The 20,694-nt window shown below is 42.4% G+C and overlaps 1 protein-coding gene across 1 annotated transcript in view; it reads right to left on the reverse strand.

Annotated features, from left to right (window-relative positions):
- Nucleotides 1-20,694, reverse strand: part of Arp1 (Actin-related protein 1) — a 146,791-nt gene that overhangs the window by 93,766 nt on the left and 32,331 nt on the right. The window contains exons 4-5 of the mRNA XM_080281063.1: nucleotides 14,000-14,099; nucleotides 9,046-9,170 (exon numbers count right to left, since the gene is read on the reverse strand). Of these exons, the coding sequence (XP_080137189.1) occupies nucleotides 9,046-9,170; nucleotides 14,000-14,099 (225 nt within the window). The remainder of the gene's footprint in view (nucleotides 1-9,045; nucleotides 9,171-13,999; nucleotides 14,100-20,694) is intronic.

Raw genomic sequence — 20,694 nt, forward strand, 5'->3', positions numbered from 1 at the left:
CTTTCATGGATTTGGAGAAAGCATATGACAGGGTGGATAGACTAGGATTGTGGAAAGTGTTAAGAATATATGGAATAGATGGGAAGTTGTTGAATGCTGTGAAGAGTATGTACGATGGTGCGTGTGGATGGTGAACTAAGTGAATTTTTCTCTTTGAAAGTTGGGTTGAAACAGGGATGTGTCATGTCTCCATGGTTGTTCAATCTGTACATGGATGGGGTAATAAAAGAGGTACAAGGTAGGGTAGTGGATGTTGGAGTGGCCCTGGTGAGAGAGGATAGTGTTTGGAAACTCCCTGTACTGTTGTTTGCAGATGATACCGTGTTGTTGAGTGAAGACGAAGGGGAGCTGCAAGGCTTGGTGGATGAGTTTGAGAGAGTGTGTAGGAAACGGAATCTAAAGGTGAATGTAGGGAAGAGTAAAGTGATGGTCTTTGAGAGAGGTGAAGTCAGTGAATGTACAGTGAGGTTGGATGGTGAGGAATTGGAAAATGTGAGTACGTTTAAGTACTTGAGTAGTGTGATGAGTAAGGATGGAGGTTTGGAGGGTGAAGTGCTTGAAAGGGTACAGCAGGGAAGAAAGGTTGCTGGTTCTTTGAAAGCAGTGATAAGAAACAGGGAAGTGAGCATGGAAGTGAAAAAGTTACTACATGACAGTATTGTGATACCAACTCTAACGTACGGAAGTGAAGCGTGGACGTTGTTGGAAGGACACAAGTCAAGAGTGAGAGCCGTGGAAATGAGTTATTTAAGAGGAGCCTGTGGAGTCACATGGAGAGATAGGCTGACGAATGAGGATATAAAGGAGCGTTGTGGTGTTGATGTGGATGTGATAGGAAGCGTTATGAGGAACACACTGAGGTGGTTTGGCCATGTGGAGAGGATGGAGGGTGAAAGACTGACGAAGAGAGTGTATGTGAGTGAGGTGGAGGGGGAAAGAGGGAGGGGGAGGCCGAGGATGAGATGGAGAGATGGGGTGGAGAGGTATATGAGAGAGGGGGGTGTGAGTTGGGAGCAGGGGAGTGAAATGGCGGGGGACAGGGCGACGTGGAGGCGATTTGTTTGTGGCCACCCCAAACGGGATTGAGGCGTCTGGCAATAGATAGATAGATAGATTTTTACCCCATTTATCGTGGATTATTGGTGACAAGATGAGCTGTTGTTATTGGGGTTGAAGGTGGGGTGACAAGATGAGTTCATCACATAGTTACAGTGAGGAGGTGGTGCCTATAACCTCTCGTAAGTGTCAGAAGTGTGTGGAGAAGTGGAAAAAGGTAGAAAGGAAGAGGAAAAGAGAGTGGTGAGGGGAGACAGCGGGAGGGGGCGTGGCACCGAGGAGGCAGAGTTGGATGTCGATCTCCTAGATGACGACCCCACCATTTAACCCCCCACTACCCCTTCTCAATTTACTTAAGCACTACACTACTTTTTTTTTTAGTGTTATTATTTCAATCTATTATGGTAGAGGAAAAATAATAACTGCATTGATTTCAGTTTTAGGAGTCAAAAACGTGAAATTACAGTAATAATTATTCGTTTATTAATATTAAGTGAACTGGAATCTTCAGTTAATAAAGTTTTGTACATTAATACATTCATTGATGTTTTTTCTGCTATGTTTTTAAATCCCTACACTATGTTATTATGCCCACTTATAAATTGGGGGTTTGGTTTACTGCCTATTTTGTGGTTACGGTTATTATTGTTTTGTTTTTTTGGCTTTACATGTAGAGCATAGGCGCTGATGATCATTTTGATGTATAAAAGGCTTGTTTATTGCCTTCTGGTTATGACGTTGCCATAAACACAACTTTAAAGCATCATAACTTAAAAGTACATTTTGGAGCCGATGCCCCTTTGGTTCTAGACGCCTCGTATATATATATATATATATATATATATATATATATATATATATAAATATATATATATATATATAAATATATATATATAAATAAATATATATATATATATATATATATATATATATATATATATATATATACATATATATATATATATAAAAATATATATATATATATAAATATATATATATATATAAATATATATATATATATAAATATATATATATATATATATATATATATATATATATATATATATATATATGTAATCTCTCCACTATCCGATGTAATAGAGCCAAAGGCATGTCTGGAAAGTGGTCCTGTCCGGATAGTGGGCCCCAGCCTCCTGGACTTGTACTTATGGACCCTAACTAAGAAAAACACCTAAATATCTCCCTCTGGACATGCACAGCACCTATTCAAGACCCAAATCACACCAATAAGGGACATAAAAGACTGAAATAAATGCAAAAGAACAAGGGAATGAGGTTTTAGAGGTGAGTTTATACAATATTTAACATTCTGGGTACTTACAACAAGTCTCCGGCTCCTGGACTGGTAGTTATGAACCCTAACCTAGCCTAACTCAGAAAAACACCTCCCTGCTGCACATGTATAGCACCTAAGACCCTATTCACACCAATAAGTGACATAAAAGAGTGAAATGAGGTTTTAGAGATAAGTATGGAAAATACAGCACAATATGAAACATTCTGGGTACTTACAAGTCCCTGGCTCCTGGACTGGTACTTATGGACCCTAACCCAGCCTAATTTTGAAAGCCACCTAAATAACTCCCTACCGGACATGAATAGCACATATTTAAACCTATTCAAGACCATATTCACACCAATAATAGACATAAAGCTTTAAATAAACGAAAAGGAACCAAAGAATGAGGAATTAGAAGTGACTGTACCTCATCCAGGATAATTACAGAACGTTTGTGGCCGCCTTTTGTAAGGTTTTGGCAGTGGTGAAAATGCTTTTGAAGCATGTACAGTAATCCAGTGTTGTGCTGCACTTACAGTAATTCTTTGCACTGTGAGTTATAACTGTATAACACTGCACATTGTTAATTGCACCAGGCCAGTTTCAACCGCCATTTGCACTCCACAGCTAATCCTTTGCACTCTAAATTCTAATTTCTTAACACTGCACAACGTTGTAAATTCCCGTGTGGTCTAGTGGTGAGGTATTGCAGTTTATTCACTGTTTATTCACAAAAAAATGATCACGTGTGGCTCCCATTACGATATGCTACCCACGATAGAAGTTAGGCAATAACTGTTTGGGTGTTGGTGAGGGGGAAACAGAGTTGCCAGATCGCAACGGCCACATTACCAAACTCCTCAATTTTCATTACCAAATTTAGCTTTTCATTACCAAATTCGTAAAGCTAGCATTTATTCTTCACTATTTGTACATACAAGTGGAAATACATGTAATCACTCTTTGTATAATTAACAGCATGTTGGTTATTTTCATGCTATGTACATTAGCAGATTAATCAGAGAGCAAACAATCCATCATCTCCATCCTGTGTATCCTCATACATGTGAAAAATCCGTTTGGTAATGCATTACTCTGATTCATTACCAAATGAATTTTTCATGACCAAATTGGCCCACATTTGGTAATGAAAAATACCCAATGGCAACCCTGACAGGGGAGGGGGGAGGATGGAAGGGGTGAGGGTCCGAGGTGTAACAGCTGTTCAGCATCGCGCGGCAATTTCAAATTACGGGTGGGAAAAAATTAAGACTTTGGGGGGATTTTTTTTTTTTTTTTTTTGGGTTCCGAAGGTCCAGGCCCGCAATGTCCGGTAAGTGGGGATGTCTGGAAAGTGGGCGTCTGGATAGTACGGGGATTACTGTGTATATATATATATATATATATATATAAAGTCGGCGCAATGGTGTTTGAGAGGAATGAAGTCACAGAGTGTGCAGTGAGGTTGGATGGTGAGGATATGGAGAATGTGAGTGCATTCAAGTACTTGGGTAGTGTGATGAGTAAGGATGGAACTTTGGGGGATGAAGTGCGTGAAAGGGTACAGCAGGGAAGGAAGGTTGTAGGCATGCTGAAAGCAGTAATGAGAAATAGGGAAGTGAGTATGGAAGTTAAGAAGTCTCTGCATGATGGTATTGTGATCCCTACCCTGACGTATGGAAGCGAGGCGTGGACCTTGCAAGAGGGGAACAAGTCAAGAGTGAGAGCAGTGGAAATGAGTTACTTGAGAGGAGCATGTGGAGTGACATGGAGGGACAGGTTGACGAATGAAGAAGTGAAGGAACGTTGTGGGGTAGATGTGGATGTGGTTGAAAAGATTAGGAGAAATACACTGAGGTGGTTTGGACATGTGGAGAGGATGGAGAGTGAAAGACTGACTAAGAGGGTGTATGTGGGTGAGGTGGAGGGAGGGAGAGGGAGGGGTAGACCGAGGATGAGGTGGAGGGATGGAGTTGAGAGGTATATGAGGGAGGGGGGGATGAGTTGGGGGGAGGGGAGTCAAATGGTGGGTGACAGAGTGACTTGGAGGCGTTTTGTCTGCGGCCACCCTTTGCGGGATTAGGGCGTCGGGCTATAGATAGATAGATAGATAGCAATGGAAGTCTGGACTCTCTAATTTGCACCACTTATTTGGTAGGGTCCAAGAAATATTGTAGAAAATTCCTATTGTTGGTGGATTTTTTTCTGGTGCCTTCTAGCAACTTTATAGGCTTACCACCACATGCCGTGAGATTATGAGCTCAGTGCCTGCCTGACTTTGGATGGGAAAGCATGTCAGATTTTCTTGTCTTGCCTGGCACTTGTTAATTTCGAAGCTCTCGTTTTCACACCCTCCTCTGCCTTAGTGAATCATTGGAGATGGGTCCCAAGCCATTAACTGATGTAGAAAAAGCCCGAATTTTAACTATGAGAGAGGAAACTGTAAAAATTAAGGATATTTGTATTCGAACTGGGTGAGGAAAATCTACCATTATGGCACTCCTCGCTGCTGCCCGCCATCTGCCAAAAAACACAATTCCCCAACATAAAGAGAGGCTAGGACCTAAAGGGAAGACATCACCAACTACAGACAGGTTACTGAAGCAAGCTGTGATAAAAGACCCAAGTTTGACTGCTAGACAGCTGAAAGATGTGTACCCAGAATTTCTGAAAGATGTGTCTGAAAGAACCATACAGCATCAACTTCAGAAAGACTTCAAGATCCCCAGCCGTACTGCTGCACTGAAGCCTCTCCTTAATTTTTACATTTTCCTCTCTCATAGTTAAAATTCGGGTTTTTCCTACATCAGTTAGTGGCTTCGGACCCATCTCCAATGATTCACTAAGGCAGAGGAGGGTGTGAAAACGAGAGCTTTGAAATTAACAAGGGCCAGGCAGGACGAGAAAATCTGACGTACTCTCCCACCCAAAGTCAGGCAGGCACTGAGCTAATAATCTCACAGCATGTGGTGGTAAGCCTGTAAAGTTGCTAGAAGCCACCAGAAAAAAATCCACCGACTACAGGAATTTTCCTACAATATTTCTTGGACCCTACCAAATATATGGTGCGAATTAGAGGGTCCAGACTTCCATTGCGCCGACTGTATATATATATATATATATATATATATATATATATATATACACATTATATATATATATATATATATACATATACACATACATATTATATATATATATATATACAGTAATCACTCTAATATCCGGACGCCCAATAACCGAACATCCCCACTAACCGAACCTTATCGTCCTGGGATCAAACATTCCCAAAATGGTCCGAAAATCCAAAAAAATTGGAAAAAAAACCGATTTTTTGCCGTCCGTAATTTGAACTTGCCGCGCGCGCCGCGTGAGAGCATTGTTTTGGTTCGTCATTCCTCCGACGTCCGATAGAGCGCCGCTGCATCATCCCCACTTCCCGCCTGTCTCTCACCGCGACTGGACCTGCGCTGTTCGTCATGGCTGCCCACGTGCTCGCTTTTGTGGTGGTGCCGTACTTGCTGCAAGGCCTCCTGCTGCTCTCTGCCCTACTCTTAGTGTGTGTGATGATGGCCCCGCCTCCTGAGAAAAGGAAGAGAGTGGTGTTGACTCTGGAGAAGAAACGGGAGATATTGGAGAAGGTTGATGCGGGTTGGTCTTCCTCTCGCATTCTCCGCGAGTTCAACCTGGCCCGGTCGACTTTGTTTGATATCAAGCGTTCCCGAGACAAGCTCATGCAGTACACGGCTGACTTCTCGTCGAGAAGCAAACGCAACGTGGAGAGGAAGGTTATGTTTACTCCCAAGTATGCAGAGATCGACCGCTCCACGTTGATTTGGTATCGACAGCAACGTGCAGCTGGTGTGATGGTACGTGGAACGGAGCTGAAGGCTGCTGCTGAGAAGTTTGCAAGGCTTCACGACGCCCTAGACTTCAAGGCATCCGAGGGTTGGCTCTTCGCGTTCAAGTTGCGACATGGCCTTACTAACCGTAAAGCACATGGCGAAGCATTGGACGCTAACGAGGATGGAGTGGACGAGTTTCGGCACAAGGTGAAAGGCTTGATCGACAGGGAGGGCCTCACTCTCGGTCAAGTCTATAACGCTGACGAAACTGGCCTATTCTATCGCTCGGTGCCAACGAACACTCTCGCCGATGAGACGGAGAAGCGTGTACCTGGCCGCAAGCTTTCTAAGGAACGGATATCTGCTTTGTGTTGTGCCAATGCTAACGGCATGCACCGGCTTAAGCCCGTTATTGTTGGCCGTGCAAAGCAGCCTCGGTGCCTTCGTGGGGTGATGGATGTCCTTCCTGTCGTATGGTACCATTCTTTGAAAGCATGGTTCACAGCTGTGATTTTCAAAGACTGGTTTCACCATCACTTCGTCAAGGAGGTCATACATTACCAGACGAAGACACTGGGAATTCCTCGCGACCAGGTAAAGGCTCTCCTTCTCCTCGACAATGCACCTGCCCACCCGTGCGACAAGGACTTGGTTGCTGAGAATGGCCGTATTAGGTGCATGTTTCTGCCACCTAATACGACTGCTCTCATTCAACCAATGGACCAAGGAGTGATCGTGGCAACAAAGCGCCTGTACCGTCGGAAGTTCCTGGACGAGGTGATGGTGGTTCTCGAGGACGAGGACGAGCGCAGGGAAGGACGTGACACTCGAGGCAAGCGGACTTTGGAAAACCTTCGCCGCTACAACATCAAGTCTGCGCTGTACAACTGGGCTAGTGCATGGAAGGAAGTCCCTGTGAAAACTCTTGAAAATGGTTGGTCTCGTCTGCTTCTCGGAACAGATGTGGAGTACGATTTCCTAGGGTTTGACGTGGATGACTTCCATGCACGGCTACGTACGCACGGCGACGATGTTGATGTGGACGATGTTCGTGAGTGGTTGGACGACGACGAGGGCGATCCTGGGTATCAGACGTTGTCTGATATCGAGATCGCGTCTTCGGTTGCTGGTGTCAGTCCCGAACTTGAAGATTCCGACGACGAAGGCGATGATGATGCAGACTCCGCCCAGCAGGACACTACTCCAGCCATCCCCAAGCTGAGCGCACTCCGGGAACATCTAGAGTTCGTCCTAGACTACCTGGAACACCCGGACTGCGACAGGGAGATGGGGCCCTTGGGACTCGTGGAGGAAGTGCGTGCTTTCCGGCAGCGCATCATCAATCGCCAGAATCGTCGGTCCTTGCGTCAGTCAACGATTGACAGTTTTTTCAGGCCCGTGACCCCCGCTGTGCCAAGCCCTGGTTCCACTCCGTTGCCTCCCCAAGACAGGCCCTCATGCTCCGAGCCACAGCCCAGCACATCAGCTACAGTGGAGTCACCGCTCGACGTGAGTTTGCGGCTGTCTTCAGAGTCTTCTGTAGTCGGTACGCCATCACCACTACCCACCGATGCACCCCTTGGACGCCTGCCAGTGATACTCTCGGGCTCTGACAGTGAATAAACAGCAAGAACTTCTCCACTAGACCACACGGGAATTTTGAGTGTTGTGCAGTGAAAACTACGGTGTGTTGTGTTAAGGTTTTCAAGTTGTGAGACCAGACCAAGTAGAAAAGAAATTTAACGTAACTAACCTTCTTTGTTTTGGCTTTGGAAACTTAAAAAACTTGGGAAAAGTTAATGTGCAACACTTAAATTTAATGGAACATTATTTGGACTAAAGTGAACACTGTGAAAAGAACGGACTTCTGTGTGTTAGTGACTAAGTTCAGTGCAAGACTTCAGGAAGAGTGTAGTGCAAGTGCTTCAGGAAATCGTTCTTACTGTCAGAGTCCGAGAGGAGGCGGTTATTCATCGAGGTGGCCAGGGACTTGCTGTAAGTAGCCAAAATGTTTCATGTTGTACTATTTTCCATACTATATTTACCAGAATGTTTCATATTGTATTTTTTCCCATACTATACTTACCAGAAAGTGTCATACTGTACTTCTTTCCATACTAAACTTACCTCATGCATGTGCAGTAGGAATGGGTTTTTCAGAGTTCGGTTAGGTTCGGTTAGGTTAGGTTCGGTTAGAGTCCATAAGTACCAGAATGTTTATTAATGTATGAACATACTTCTAAACCCACATTTTATGTGTCTATTGCATTTATTTCAGTCATTTATGTGCCTTATTGGTGTGATTTGGGTGTTAAATAGGTGCTATGCATGTCCGGAGGGAGTTGTATAGGTGTTTCTCTGTGTTAGGGTCCGTAAGTACAAGTCCATAAGCTGGGGCCCAATATCCGGACAAAACCAATATCCGAACCTACCGATGGCTCTATTGATCCGGATATTGGAGTGATTACTGTATATATATATATATATATATATATATATATTAGATTATATATATACATAAATTCTTAGACAATTTCGAACAGATACTTTCATCAGTCATAAGTAATAAACCAACACAGTATTTTTCTTTGTACTGTACTATGAACGGAAGGTAATAAATGCGGACAGTAGCTAAGCATAATTTTAAAATCAGGACGAGACAGAAATGAGAAATTACTGAATGCATCTCATTAAAAATCCATTACAGAAATATGCAGAGCTAACAAGTAACATGTCAGACCAAACAGCATACATGGGATTTTTTTTTTTTTCCATATGTAGGTAATATTATATTACAATGTTCAGCATAAAGATCACTTCCATATTCTGTGAACATATACTTACAAACTTAGAACTGCTTGCATAGATACAAAGAGGGCAGGAACGTTGAATGTTTCAAAAAATATTTCGGCAGCTTTTTCTCTATTTTTCCTAGGATTCAGGGGAGCTTCTGTGAGTAGGACTGGATGCTGCAAAAATAAATGCAAACACTGAAGGAACATTACTTAGCTAAATACCATAATGCATAGTGTTTATGTTTATGGGAATGACATATGGAAAAATAATTTATTACACACACACATACATACATATATATATATATATATATATATGAGAAAAGTTGTGGAGGCACCTGGGAAGGGTTGCTTCCAGCTGTTTCCATGATTACCACAATCTCAGTGGGGCAAGGGAACCATCTCAAACCAATTATAGTGTAAGAGGTATGTTGACAACTGTACACAGTGCCTGTATGCAAAATCTCCCTAATGTTTTGTGAGACTGAGAACTTTCAAACAGGTTTGCCCAGCAGAAGCCACCTATAACTCATCTGGTAGTCTATTCAGCTAGATAGCTGTTGCCATAACTTCTTAAAAAATAAATAAATACATAAATAAAAAATAATAATAATAAAAAAGAAAAAAAAAACACTCCTACAGTGGTTTGTTGTAGCAACTACAAAGATCAACTGACCTGAAGATACTAAGACAACTCTTCGTCATAACTCCATGACATCCCTACATTTAGGAAATGAGGTTGACAGGACTTCTTAGGGACCACAAGCATAAATAAAGGCTCTTAACCAATTTACAAGATAACGTCTCCATAATTAACTGACGTATAACAAATGACTTTGTTTTTTTATTTTTCACTTTAATAAATATAATAATATTTCACTTTAATACGGTACTATATTCACATTAATCTGATGGTTAATGTACAGAAATCTGTGAATATGGTGAAGAATGGTAAAGCAGCAAGTGTTTAACAGGGCACAGTATATCTATCTATCTATTGTCAGACGCCTCAATCTCGTTTGGGGTGGCCACAAACAAATCGCCTCCACGTCGTCCTGTCCCCCGCCATTTCACTGCCCTGCTCCCAACTCACACCCCCCTCTCTCATATACCTCTCCACCCCATCCCTCCACCTCATCCTCGGCCTCCCCCTCCCTCTCCCCCCTCCACTTCACTCACATACACTCTCTTTGTCAGTCTTTCACCCTCCATCCTCTCCACATGGCCAAACCACCTCAGTGTATTCCTCCTAACGCTTCCTACCACATTCACATCCACACCACAATGCTCCTTTATATCCTTCTTTGTCAGCCTGTCTCTCCATGTGACTCCACAGGCTCCTCTTAAATAACTCATTTCCACTGCTCTCACTCTTGACTTGTGTTCTTCCAACAATGTCCAAGCTTCACTTCCATACATTAGAGTTGGTATCACAATACTGTCATGTAATAACTTTTTCACTTCCATGCTCACTCCCCTGTTTCTTATCACTGCTTTCAAAGAATCAGCAACCTTTCTTCCCTGCTGTACCCTTTCAAGCACTTCACCCTCCAAACCTCCATCCTTACTCATCACACTATCCAAGTACTTAAACGTACTCACATTCTCCAATTAATCACAATCCAACCTTGCTGTACATTCACTGATCTCACCTCTCTCAAAGACCATCACTTTACTCTTCCCTACATTCACCTTTAGATTCTGTTTCTTACACACTCTCCTAAACTCATCCACCAAGCCTTGCAGCTCCCCTTCATCTTCACTCAACAACACAGTATCATCTGCAAACAACAGTACAGGGATTTTCCAAACACTATCCTCTCTCACCAGGGCCACTCCAATATCCACTACCCTACCTTGTACCTCTTTTATTACCCCATCCATGTACAGCCTGAACAACCATGGAGACATGAAACATCCCAGTTTGAACCCAACCTCCAAAGAGAAAAATTCACTTAGTTCTCCATCCACACGCACTGCAGCCTTAGCACCATCATACATACTCTTCACAGGATTCAACAACTTTCCATCTACTCCATATATTCTAATACTTTCCACAATCCTTGTCTATCCACCCTGTCATATGCTTTCTCCAAATCCATGAAAGCCGCATACAACTTCTTTCCCTTCTCTAGAAACCTTTCCACTAAAGATCTAAGAATGAATATCTGATCTACACAACCTCTTCCCTTCCTAAAGCCTCCCTGTTCTTCTCCAACTAATTCCTCTGTTCTTTCTCTAACTCTGTCAGTAAGTATCCTACCATACACTTTTCCTATTATACTATGAAGACAAATGCCCCTATAATTACCACACACTTCTTTCTCCCATTTTCCTTTGTACAAGGGAATAATTATACCTGACTTCCAATCCTCCGGGACTCGACCTTCCTCCCAGGCCAATCTGCACATTGTACGCATCCATTCTACTACTATCTCTCCCCCATGCTTCAGCATTTCACCACACACTCCATCAATTCCTGGGGCTTTCCTCAATTTAACTTTCTTCATTGCTTCCACAACTTCTATCCTACTGATTTCTTCCTGTCTTCTCACCTCCCTCCTTCTCCCAGCCATTCCCCAGCCACTTATACTCGCATTACTTCCATCCTCTATGTTCAACAATTCCTTAAAGTGTTCTCTCCATCTGCTCACTTTTTCTCCCTTCTCCACTAGTAATCTACCATTTTTATCTTTCACTCCCCTGCTAATTTCACTTCCACCCTGTCTTACTCTCTTCACCTCTTTCCAGAACATCTTCTTACAGTCCCTCCACTTTACACTCAAATTCCTTCCAAATTCCTCATCCACTCTCTTCTTACTCTCTCTTACTAATCTTTTCACCTCTCTCTTTCTTTCTACATATAACTCTCTCTTCTGCCTCTCAACTTCTTCCACGCCCCTATTTCTCATCCATTCATTGTATGCTTTCTTCTTTTGTGCCACAGCCTGTCTCACCTCTTCAGTCCACCATGCTGTTCCTTGCACCCCCCTCCGTCTTCTCTTCCTTCCACACACCACATCACATGCTGCACATATTCCTTCTGTAAATATCCTGCGCACACGTTCCACGTCCCCCATCTGCTCCAATTCATATTTGTCCAATCGTTCCTCCACTTCTCTCTTATACTCTGCCTTTTTCTCATCCTCTCGTAACCTTTCCACTCTCCTTGCAACTACTCCTTCCTCTCGTCTTTCCCTTCTTCTATTCCTCCATCTTACTTGTATCCTAATTCTGGCCACCACCAAGTAGTGGTCAGAAAGTCCACTCCCCCAACCTCTATAAGCTCTTGCATCCATTACACATCTTCGCATCCTTTCATCCACACACACATAATCAATCATTGCCTTCCTTTCATTCAGTTCACCACCCACCCTTCTCATCACTCGCCATGTATACCTGTGGATCATTTTATGCCTGAAGAGGGTATTGGCTATCACCAACCCCCTCCCAGCACAAATGTCCACTAATGCACTGCCATTCTCATCTATCGCAGCAGGCACACCCCACTCACCAACTATTCCATCCACCTTCACATTCCCTACTTTACCATTCATATCACCGATCAAAAACACTCTCTCATTCCTTCCAAACTTTTCCATGCACACTTCCACATATTTCCAGAACTCTTCTCTCACTCTGCTAGCATGCCCTTGCGTTGGCGCATACACACACACAATCGTCCACATTTGTATTCCAACTTTCAACTTTACCCACACAATCCTTGACACAACTGATCCATACTGTCTTATGCTCTTCTTCCATCTTTTACTCACAACTATACATACTCCTTCCTTTGCCCTCTCATTCTCACATACTCTTGCACATATACCCCATCCATACTCCCATTCTCTCACACTTTTTCCTCTCCATTTTGTTTCAGTCATTCCACATACATCCACTTTTGCACCCTCAAGCACCTGGACAATCTCTCTCTCTTTCACCTCATCATTCGCTCCTCTTACATTCCACGAAGCCATTACCAAGTCCTTTGTCCGGTCCTGAGTTGTCATCATTTGATCAGTCCTTGTCCGTGGCTTCTTGTTTGTTTTTTTAGTATATGCTGAGATAATATGATGTAGTAAAGAGGGTGGAATTAAAATTTTCTTGGAATTTTGCAAAGTAGGCCTGACTGAATCATGTGACAGAAGACTGTGATGAAACAGTAATGATACCTGACAAGACTGAACAAAGTATCATGGGATAACTCTTCCAAGCGTTGCAGGGAAGGTTCCACTACAGTGAAAAAATGGAAAAAGTAAGGAAATTATCAAAATGTCAGTGAGTAATGAATGCAATGCGTTGGGAGCAGTAAAGGACGTATGAATCCTGTATTTGCAGTAAGGCAGAATAAGTGCATAAGAAGCAGAGGGATCTAAAATTCCCCAGAGGTGAAAGGTGGAAAGGAATAATCACCAAAAGGCTTCAAGCAGTTAGTGCACCAAAACACAACATACAAATTTCAGTGGCATAGTACATAATATCAGGAGAAATCACTGTGACCCACGAGAGACTTGTGGCAACACTAGCTGCTAGCTGCAGCAATGGTACACCTGGGCTGATAAACAAGAAAACAACAGAAATGCGCGGGAATATCAGCTGCACCAAATTTGCACTGATGAGTCTTCTTGTTGCTAGCATGCAATGGGGAGGCATGGCCTACTGGCCAGCCCTAATTATCAGACTGCATTGTTCAAAGGCTCATACTCTCGTGAGTTTTGGGGATGTTTCATAAGATTTCTGTAATCAATATGTACTGTAGCTCATTTACTTCATTCCTCAATTAGGCAACTGTGCCAAGACAGTTCTCTTGCCCCAGTGAACTTTGTGGTTGTCAGGAAACTGCTCGAAGGGTGCTCTTTTTAGTGGCCACAGTAACTGACCACAGGAGGAAATATTAAACATTCTCAGTGCATAGACCTTACTCCTAAGCAAAACTAGTTCATTATTCAGTTATAACCAGTAATGCACAGAACTTGCAAAATACTAATTCTGATACATACTTCTTCAGCAAATGTCTGTAGCTGGTCTTTACTGTATATGTACTGCCAGATGCGTTCCATGTCATTCCAGTCTGTCACAATGCCATGCTCCATGGGATACCTGGAAAAAAAACAATGAACGCAAGTAGACTTTAAGATTAAATAAAAGTGAATTTAACAGAACTCCCAAGTAAAGTTTCACCACCCAAAGCAAAAATTTTTTCTTTTCAATTTGGTCATCTATGAATAAAGTTGATATCACAGCAAATGGCTGTTTCTTATACAGCAGTCCCTTGGTTATCACAGGTTTTGTTATCATTGTAAGATGAAAATCTGCACTCCCACAGTTACTACAAATTTTTTGGCTAAAAAACATCATTGTCACACATAGGAGCTGGTTTCTGACAACAATGATGGTGCTGTGTCTAGTTTCTGGTGGCTTTGAGAAATTCAAAGATGAGACCCTATTTGGGGAGTTAATCCCAGGTGGCTGAGACCACTAACTCTCCACTCCCTAACCCCTGAACTCAAAACCCATTAACTCAAGCTCATCTCAGGTCTTTCTGCATGTTTCTTCCTTACTCTGCTCTTTCTATCATTTTCTTAACCTAACCATGACTATGTTTGCTGCCGATGCTTACCACAAAAGTATTTACGCATATAATAGGTATAAATTGTTGCAAAACAGAAACTTTGGGTTTATGTGTGGGGCACCCGGTACCACTTACAATAAATCCCGCAAGTTCTGCACTTTTTTATCACGCACTAAGGTCAGCACCAATTGTGCACGATAACCAAGGAATCACTGTAAATCTCAATCATCGCACGAAGAGTAATCATAACTCACGGGCTTACGGTTTCTATCCAATTCAGTACAAATAATGACTATGAACTTTTCATTAGGTGATCAGATGATCTTTTATGATGACCATTATTTACAGACAGAAACCAAACAGCCCAAGACACACACTGAATCCCCAATTCTAGCCTCAACCTGTCAAAACTCACAAGTACATGGTCAAAATTTGTGACCTGGTAGATATCTGATGTGAAAATACTAATAGAAATCCCAAAACGATATGGTATAAACATAAGTGTATCATCCGTTAATGTGTTTACTAAGTGTGGGAGATGGGACTTATGCATATTTTTACTTTTGTCTTAAGAGTAGAGTACTGTAAAAAATTTTCTTGTTTTCTTAGCTTTTCCACTGAAAGGTACAACACTTGCTGGGTGCCAAGATATCATTAACTCCTTTACTTGTGGGAAAAAAAAAAAAAAAAAAAAAAAAAAAAAAAAAATTGCTACCCATAACAACTAAAATACACAAAGCATGATTTGCTGCATATGTATTTGGTACGATACAGTACCTCTTGCAGCCCAATTTACTGTATACGGTATTGTTTGTCATGGTGCCTGAAGCTCTCTCACATTACTTCAGAAATGGACTCTCATGGGAGATATTGTACGCCGATGACTTGGTGCTGATTGCAGAGAATGAATGGGAGGTGGAAGAAAGATTTAGGAAATGGAGGGATGAAATGGGGCACAGGGGTTTGAGAATACAGGCGGAATAAACAAGTGATGATATCTTGGACTGGCGGTAGTACTGCCAAAGCAGAGGGAGTGTGGCCATGTGCAGTTTGCCAAAAGGATGAGGGAAGTACCAATAACTCCATCTTATGCAGTGTTTGTGATAAGTTGATGCATAAGAGAGATAGTGGTACCAGTGGCAGACTGTGAAAGAATGCTGATTTTGTGTTTGCAGTGTCTCAAGGACAGCATGTAGAGATTGTCAGACATGAAAAGATTGATCTTGCTTGTACATTTTCATTTTACACCAGAATCTCCTAAACTGCACTCTTAGAGACTGGGCAAATGCCATGATTTGAGAGTTCCACGAATTAGAAATAACTAATCTTCTGGGAATAATTACTTACGGGTCTGTCATCTTGGAAAAGTTGCCCCCCTTGTCCCAAACATACATCAAACTGGTCACCAGCAAACTCTGACAACCATCATGTTTGGCCTGGGATGGAAGTACTGTGATTGGCTTATAGTAAGTGCTGACTGAATATGATTTGTTTAGTAACTGCTGTGCCTGAATACGACTGGTTTTTGTCCAGCTACAAGCGCAGATTTGAGGTAATGGTGGTGCATTTTACGTGAGGCATTGGAAAGGCGTCCCTTTTGATGGCTGCGTCCGCAAATTTCATGTCATTTCCTCGATTTACAGAAAACTTGCATAACGTTGCTGTGTATTACAAATCCGCTACTTAGAATCACGAGATTTAAGAGATTCTGCTATGCTTCCTTGTGAAAAGCAATTCTTCTTTTCTACTTCCTTCATTCACTCTTTAATCTAGTAATATTACTTATATTAATTGTTCTTTTGTAGAGTACTGGTGTATCACTGAGGAAGGGGTAAGGTAATAATACTGTATAGTAGTTGGCTTTAAGAGTGAGCAGTATCTCATTAAAAAAAAATAAATATAAAAAAAAGTTCACATAATTTGTAAGGAATCCATTCCCTCACTATTCATGCCCCTGGAATCCTGGCTCTATCTGATATGCCAAAAATATTCACCACGTTCTGCAGCTTCCCATAAACATATTTGACAGAGTCAACCCAGATGCTGTCACGTCGAAAAGGAGCGCCAAATCCCTGATCATGCGCTTCTCCTCACAATATTTATCCAGCCAGCTTGATCTCTTGTCAGTCCCCTAGCCTCACTGACTTCCAAATCTCTCTTCCTCACACACTCACCCACCATTTCCCTCCACCTTCTCCTTGGCCTACCTCACCTCCTCCCTCCTTCGAATTCACTCAGATATACCTTTTTCACCACTCTATTGTTATCCATTCTCTCCACATGACCATAATATCTCAGTACACTCTCTTCGATTCTGGTGTCCACAGACTTCCTCACTCCACATCTTTCACGAATTGCATTATTTTGTCTTCTATTCACTCTCCATACCTCACATACATTTCTCAGCAGTCCCATCTCCACTGCTCTCACTCCTGACTTTTCATTTTCATGACACACCACAGTCTCATTTCCATATGTCAAAGATGGCACTAACACTCCTTCATGTAAGCCTCATGCAGCTGCAACAATCAAGGTTCTTTTTCTTATCAAGGCCTTCATTTCACCAGCTACTTTCTCCCCTTATGTCACTCTACCTTCCACTTCTTTTGCACACTTTTCTCTCTTTTCTATCACTGTACCCAGGTATTTGAACTCTCACCAGTTCCAGTCTCTCTCCATTCACTGTAACATCGCACTAAGAGTCACCTTCTCTCTCGATAACCATCACTTTACTCTTTTCTACATTTACTCTCGAGGAACGATGCTCACAGACATCAGCGAAACTCTGCACTAGTCTACCAAGTTCTTACCCCGATATTTGCAAGTAGTACTGCATCATCTGCATGCAACAAATTTGAAATATTCCATCCATCACCATTCATTACCAATGCCATCCCCCTCTCCATTACTTTTTACTTTTCTTATCACCCCATCCATATACGAGTATATATTAAACAACCACGGGGACATCACACAACCTTGTCGCACAACCACACTGACCGTGAACCATTCACTTAGATGCCCATTAACTCTTACACATGCTTCACTACCATCACAAAAACTCTTAACGGCACCTAGCAGCTTATCATCTACACCGTACATGGGCAAAACCTTCCACAATCCTTCTCTGTCTACTTTGTTGTATGCTTTTTCCAGATTCGTGAATGCCATAAACACCTTATAGTCCTTCTCACAAGCCTTCTCCATTATCTGTCTCACTGCAAATATTTGATCCACTGATCTTCTGCTACTCCTAGAGCCACCTTGTTCGTCATTCACTAGGACTTCTGAAATCTCTCTTTCTTTATAATAATTCTTCCATATACCTTCCCTACCACACACAATAAACTTATTGCACAATATTACTTGCACTCACTTCATTCACCTATATTTTTGTACAGGGGTATAATCACAGCCTTTTTCCACTCTGCTGGCACAGTTTCACTCATCCATGTCTTCTTACACATCTCCAACAAGCACTTCATTCCATTCTCTCCACTACACTTAATCATCTCAGCTTACACCACATCAACTCTAGCTGCTTTCCCATTTTTCAGCCACTTCACAGCGCTCTTCTTCTGTGCATGGGTCATGTATCCTGGCACTGTATTCCTTCTCTGCACACCCTCAAAACCATGTTTACAGTGGCTCTGCTTTCTCTATTCCCGTTCATCAGGCCTTCAAAATATTCTTTCCATCTGGTCCTTACTTCATCCCCATGGGTTAAAAATCTATCACCTACATCCTTCACACCTTCACACTGCTGTCCGCTTTCACTTCTACATTTCAGCACCTCTTTCCAGAATAACTTCCTATTTTCAGAATAGTTTGCATTCATTTTTATTCATAGATCATTTACTTCCTCCTTTTTCCTCTTCACTAGCCTCTTTACGTGCTTCTTGCTCTCAATATATTCAGTTCTTATTTCAATTGAACCCCTGTCCTGTAACCACTCTAGCCACTTCTTCCTCTTTTCCTCCACTGCTCTCATAACCTCTTCATCCCACCATGCCGTACCTTTCTTCTTTGTTGTTACTCTTGCCACACCACACACCGCTTTAGCATTTCTAACTAAGCAATCCATATATGCATTCCACAAACTGTCCAGATCCATTTCATTCCAATTCACTGATTCTAACTTCTCCCTACTTTCATCCTGTATTCATCTGCCATACCTACAATAAATGACTACCAACATTCTTAAGGGAATGCAGGATGGTCTACACAGCTATGGTACACTGACACACTTCTGTGCAAATTCCCATGATGATTATTGAACATACAAGAACAAAGCTTCTTCCCAAATCTCCCATTGTTGGTCTTTGCACTCCTGGTTTTTCTCCTTCACATACTCTGTATTGCAGATTGGGCATTTTTTTTACCTCAGGGCTACTGCGTGGTATACTCACTAGGACTTTGACCATGCAGTATCCCTTCCACACTGTTCTTCGGACCCTGCTTTTCTGCCTTCTAAGCCCTCCTGGCAGACATCTCAGCTGGACTGTGCACTGAAGCCATCCATCCATCCATCATCCAATCCTATGTTGCCCCATAAGGAGCATTCGAGCCCAGGTCTAGGCAAGTTGGTCCTGACATATATACTAGGCACTTGGCAGCTTTTACAAGAGTGTGATTAGATTTCTGTACTTTTTTAAAAGAATTTTTTGGGTGGGTGGCCTTGACCAAAAACACATCACCACTGAACCCATACTATTATCTACTCGCTATATGATAAATCACTATGCAATGTACACTGTAGCTAGCAATAACCTGACTGTCTCATTTCTACTGCTTTCACTCTGGACTTTTTAAACTCATTTAAATGCCTTACGGGTACATATGTGCGGTGTGCCAGGGAAAGCACGTGGAGATTGTCACGTGTGAAAGGATTTAACCTGCTGGTAGGTCTCTTGAGTGTGTCGAAGAGATTTGTTACTCGGAAGACATGTTATGTGCTGAAGGTGGGGCTAGAATGAGGAGTGGCTGGAAGAAGTTCAGGGAGCTGTTGCCTCTCCTGACATTGAGAGGGCTCTCCCTCCGTGCTATGGGATCTTTGTATGCAGCCTGTTAGGAGTGTGATGCTGTATGGTAGTGAGAACTAGGCAGTAAAGGAAGAGGATATTCACAGGCTCAAACGTACAGAAATAATTAGGTGGATGTGAAGTGCGCCCCTGCATGTGAAGCCAGGGGGGGGCTAGGTTTATGATGGAAGAGCTGAGGGGTAGGATGGGACTGGAGTGTATTGGTATTGTGAAGGGGAGGGGTTGATTAAGATGGTTTGGGCATGTGGAGAGGATGGGGGATGCTAATTGGGTGCAGAAAGTGAAAAGTGTTAATGTTGGGGGTAGGGCTGCAAGAGGCAGACCGAAAAAGATCTGGGACAAGGCCACTGAGGGTGACCTCCGGGATAAGGGACTGAATAGGGAAGCTGCCAGAGATCAAGCAGCATGGACAGCTGCCATTAGGTGACCAAGGCCGACACATACAAGTATGCTGAAGCGTTCAAAAATGAACGAAACACTTGTGCAAGAACCATAGTAGTACTGTATACAGTAAACTCTCAATTATCTGTTGTCGTAATATCTGGCCCAATGCAATATCCTGCGCTACTGGTTTGGCTCTATTCAAGCAATGTCCGGCAAAATTATGAAATATCCAACACCCAAACGGGATGTAACCAGTTGTTCTATGCAATATCCGATGCTGGGGTGTATCAACCAGCTCATAAATGATAGCCAACCGGCCCTGTATCACTGTACAGTACGGTATCATTATTTCACTGTATTTTATGCTTAATTTTAATTTTTTACTCATGGGAGAGTACTTAGGCTAGAGGTTCGAGACGGATGGTAACATAATACAGTATCCGGCTTGACACCGAATACTGAACCGATGGGGGTACTATGCAATATCTGACATATTGCTTCAAGCGGCATAGGGCTCAGCTGAATTACGCCGGATAATAATTGACAGTTTACTGTACCACATTCAATAATGCTGCGCAGCAGTAGAAGTAGTAAAGCATGGATGATACAGGTGGGACAATCCTGCAATCTGTAATGATATACTGTGTCAAAACAAAATGGCTCAAGTTCTGTAAAGTAACAAAGAACAGATGGACAC

Source organism: Coenobita brevimanus, chromosome 87, assembly GCF_032717465.1.
Source record: "Coenobita brevimanus isolate Jiangsu-jjx chromosome 87, ASM3271746v2, whole genome shotgun sequence".
Taxonomy (NCBI): Eukaryota; Metazoa; Arthropoda; class Malacostraca; order Decapoda; family Coenobitidae; genus Coenobita; species Coenobita brevimanus.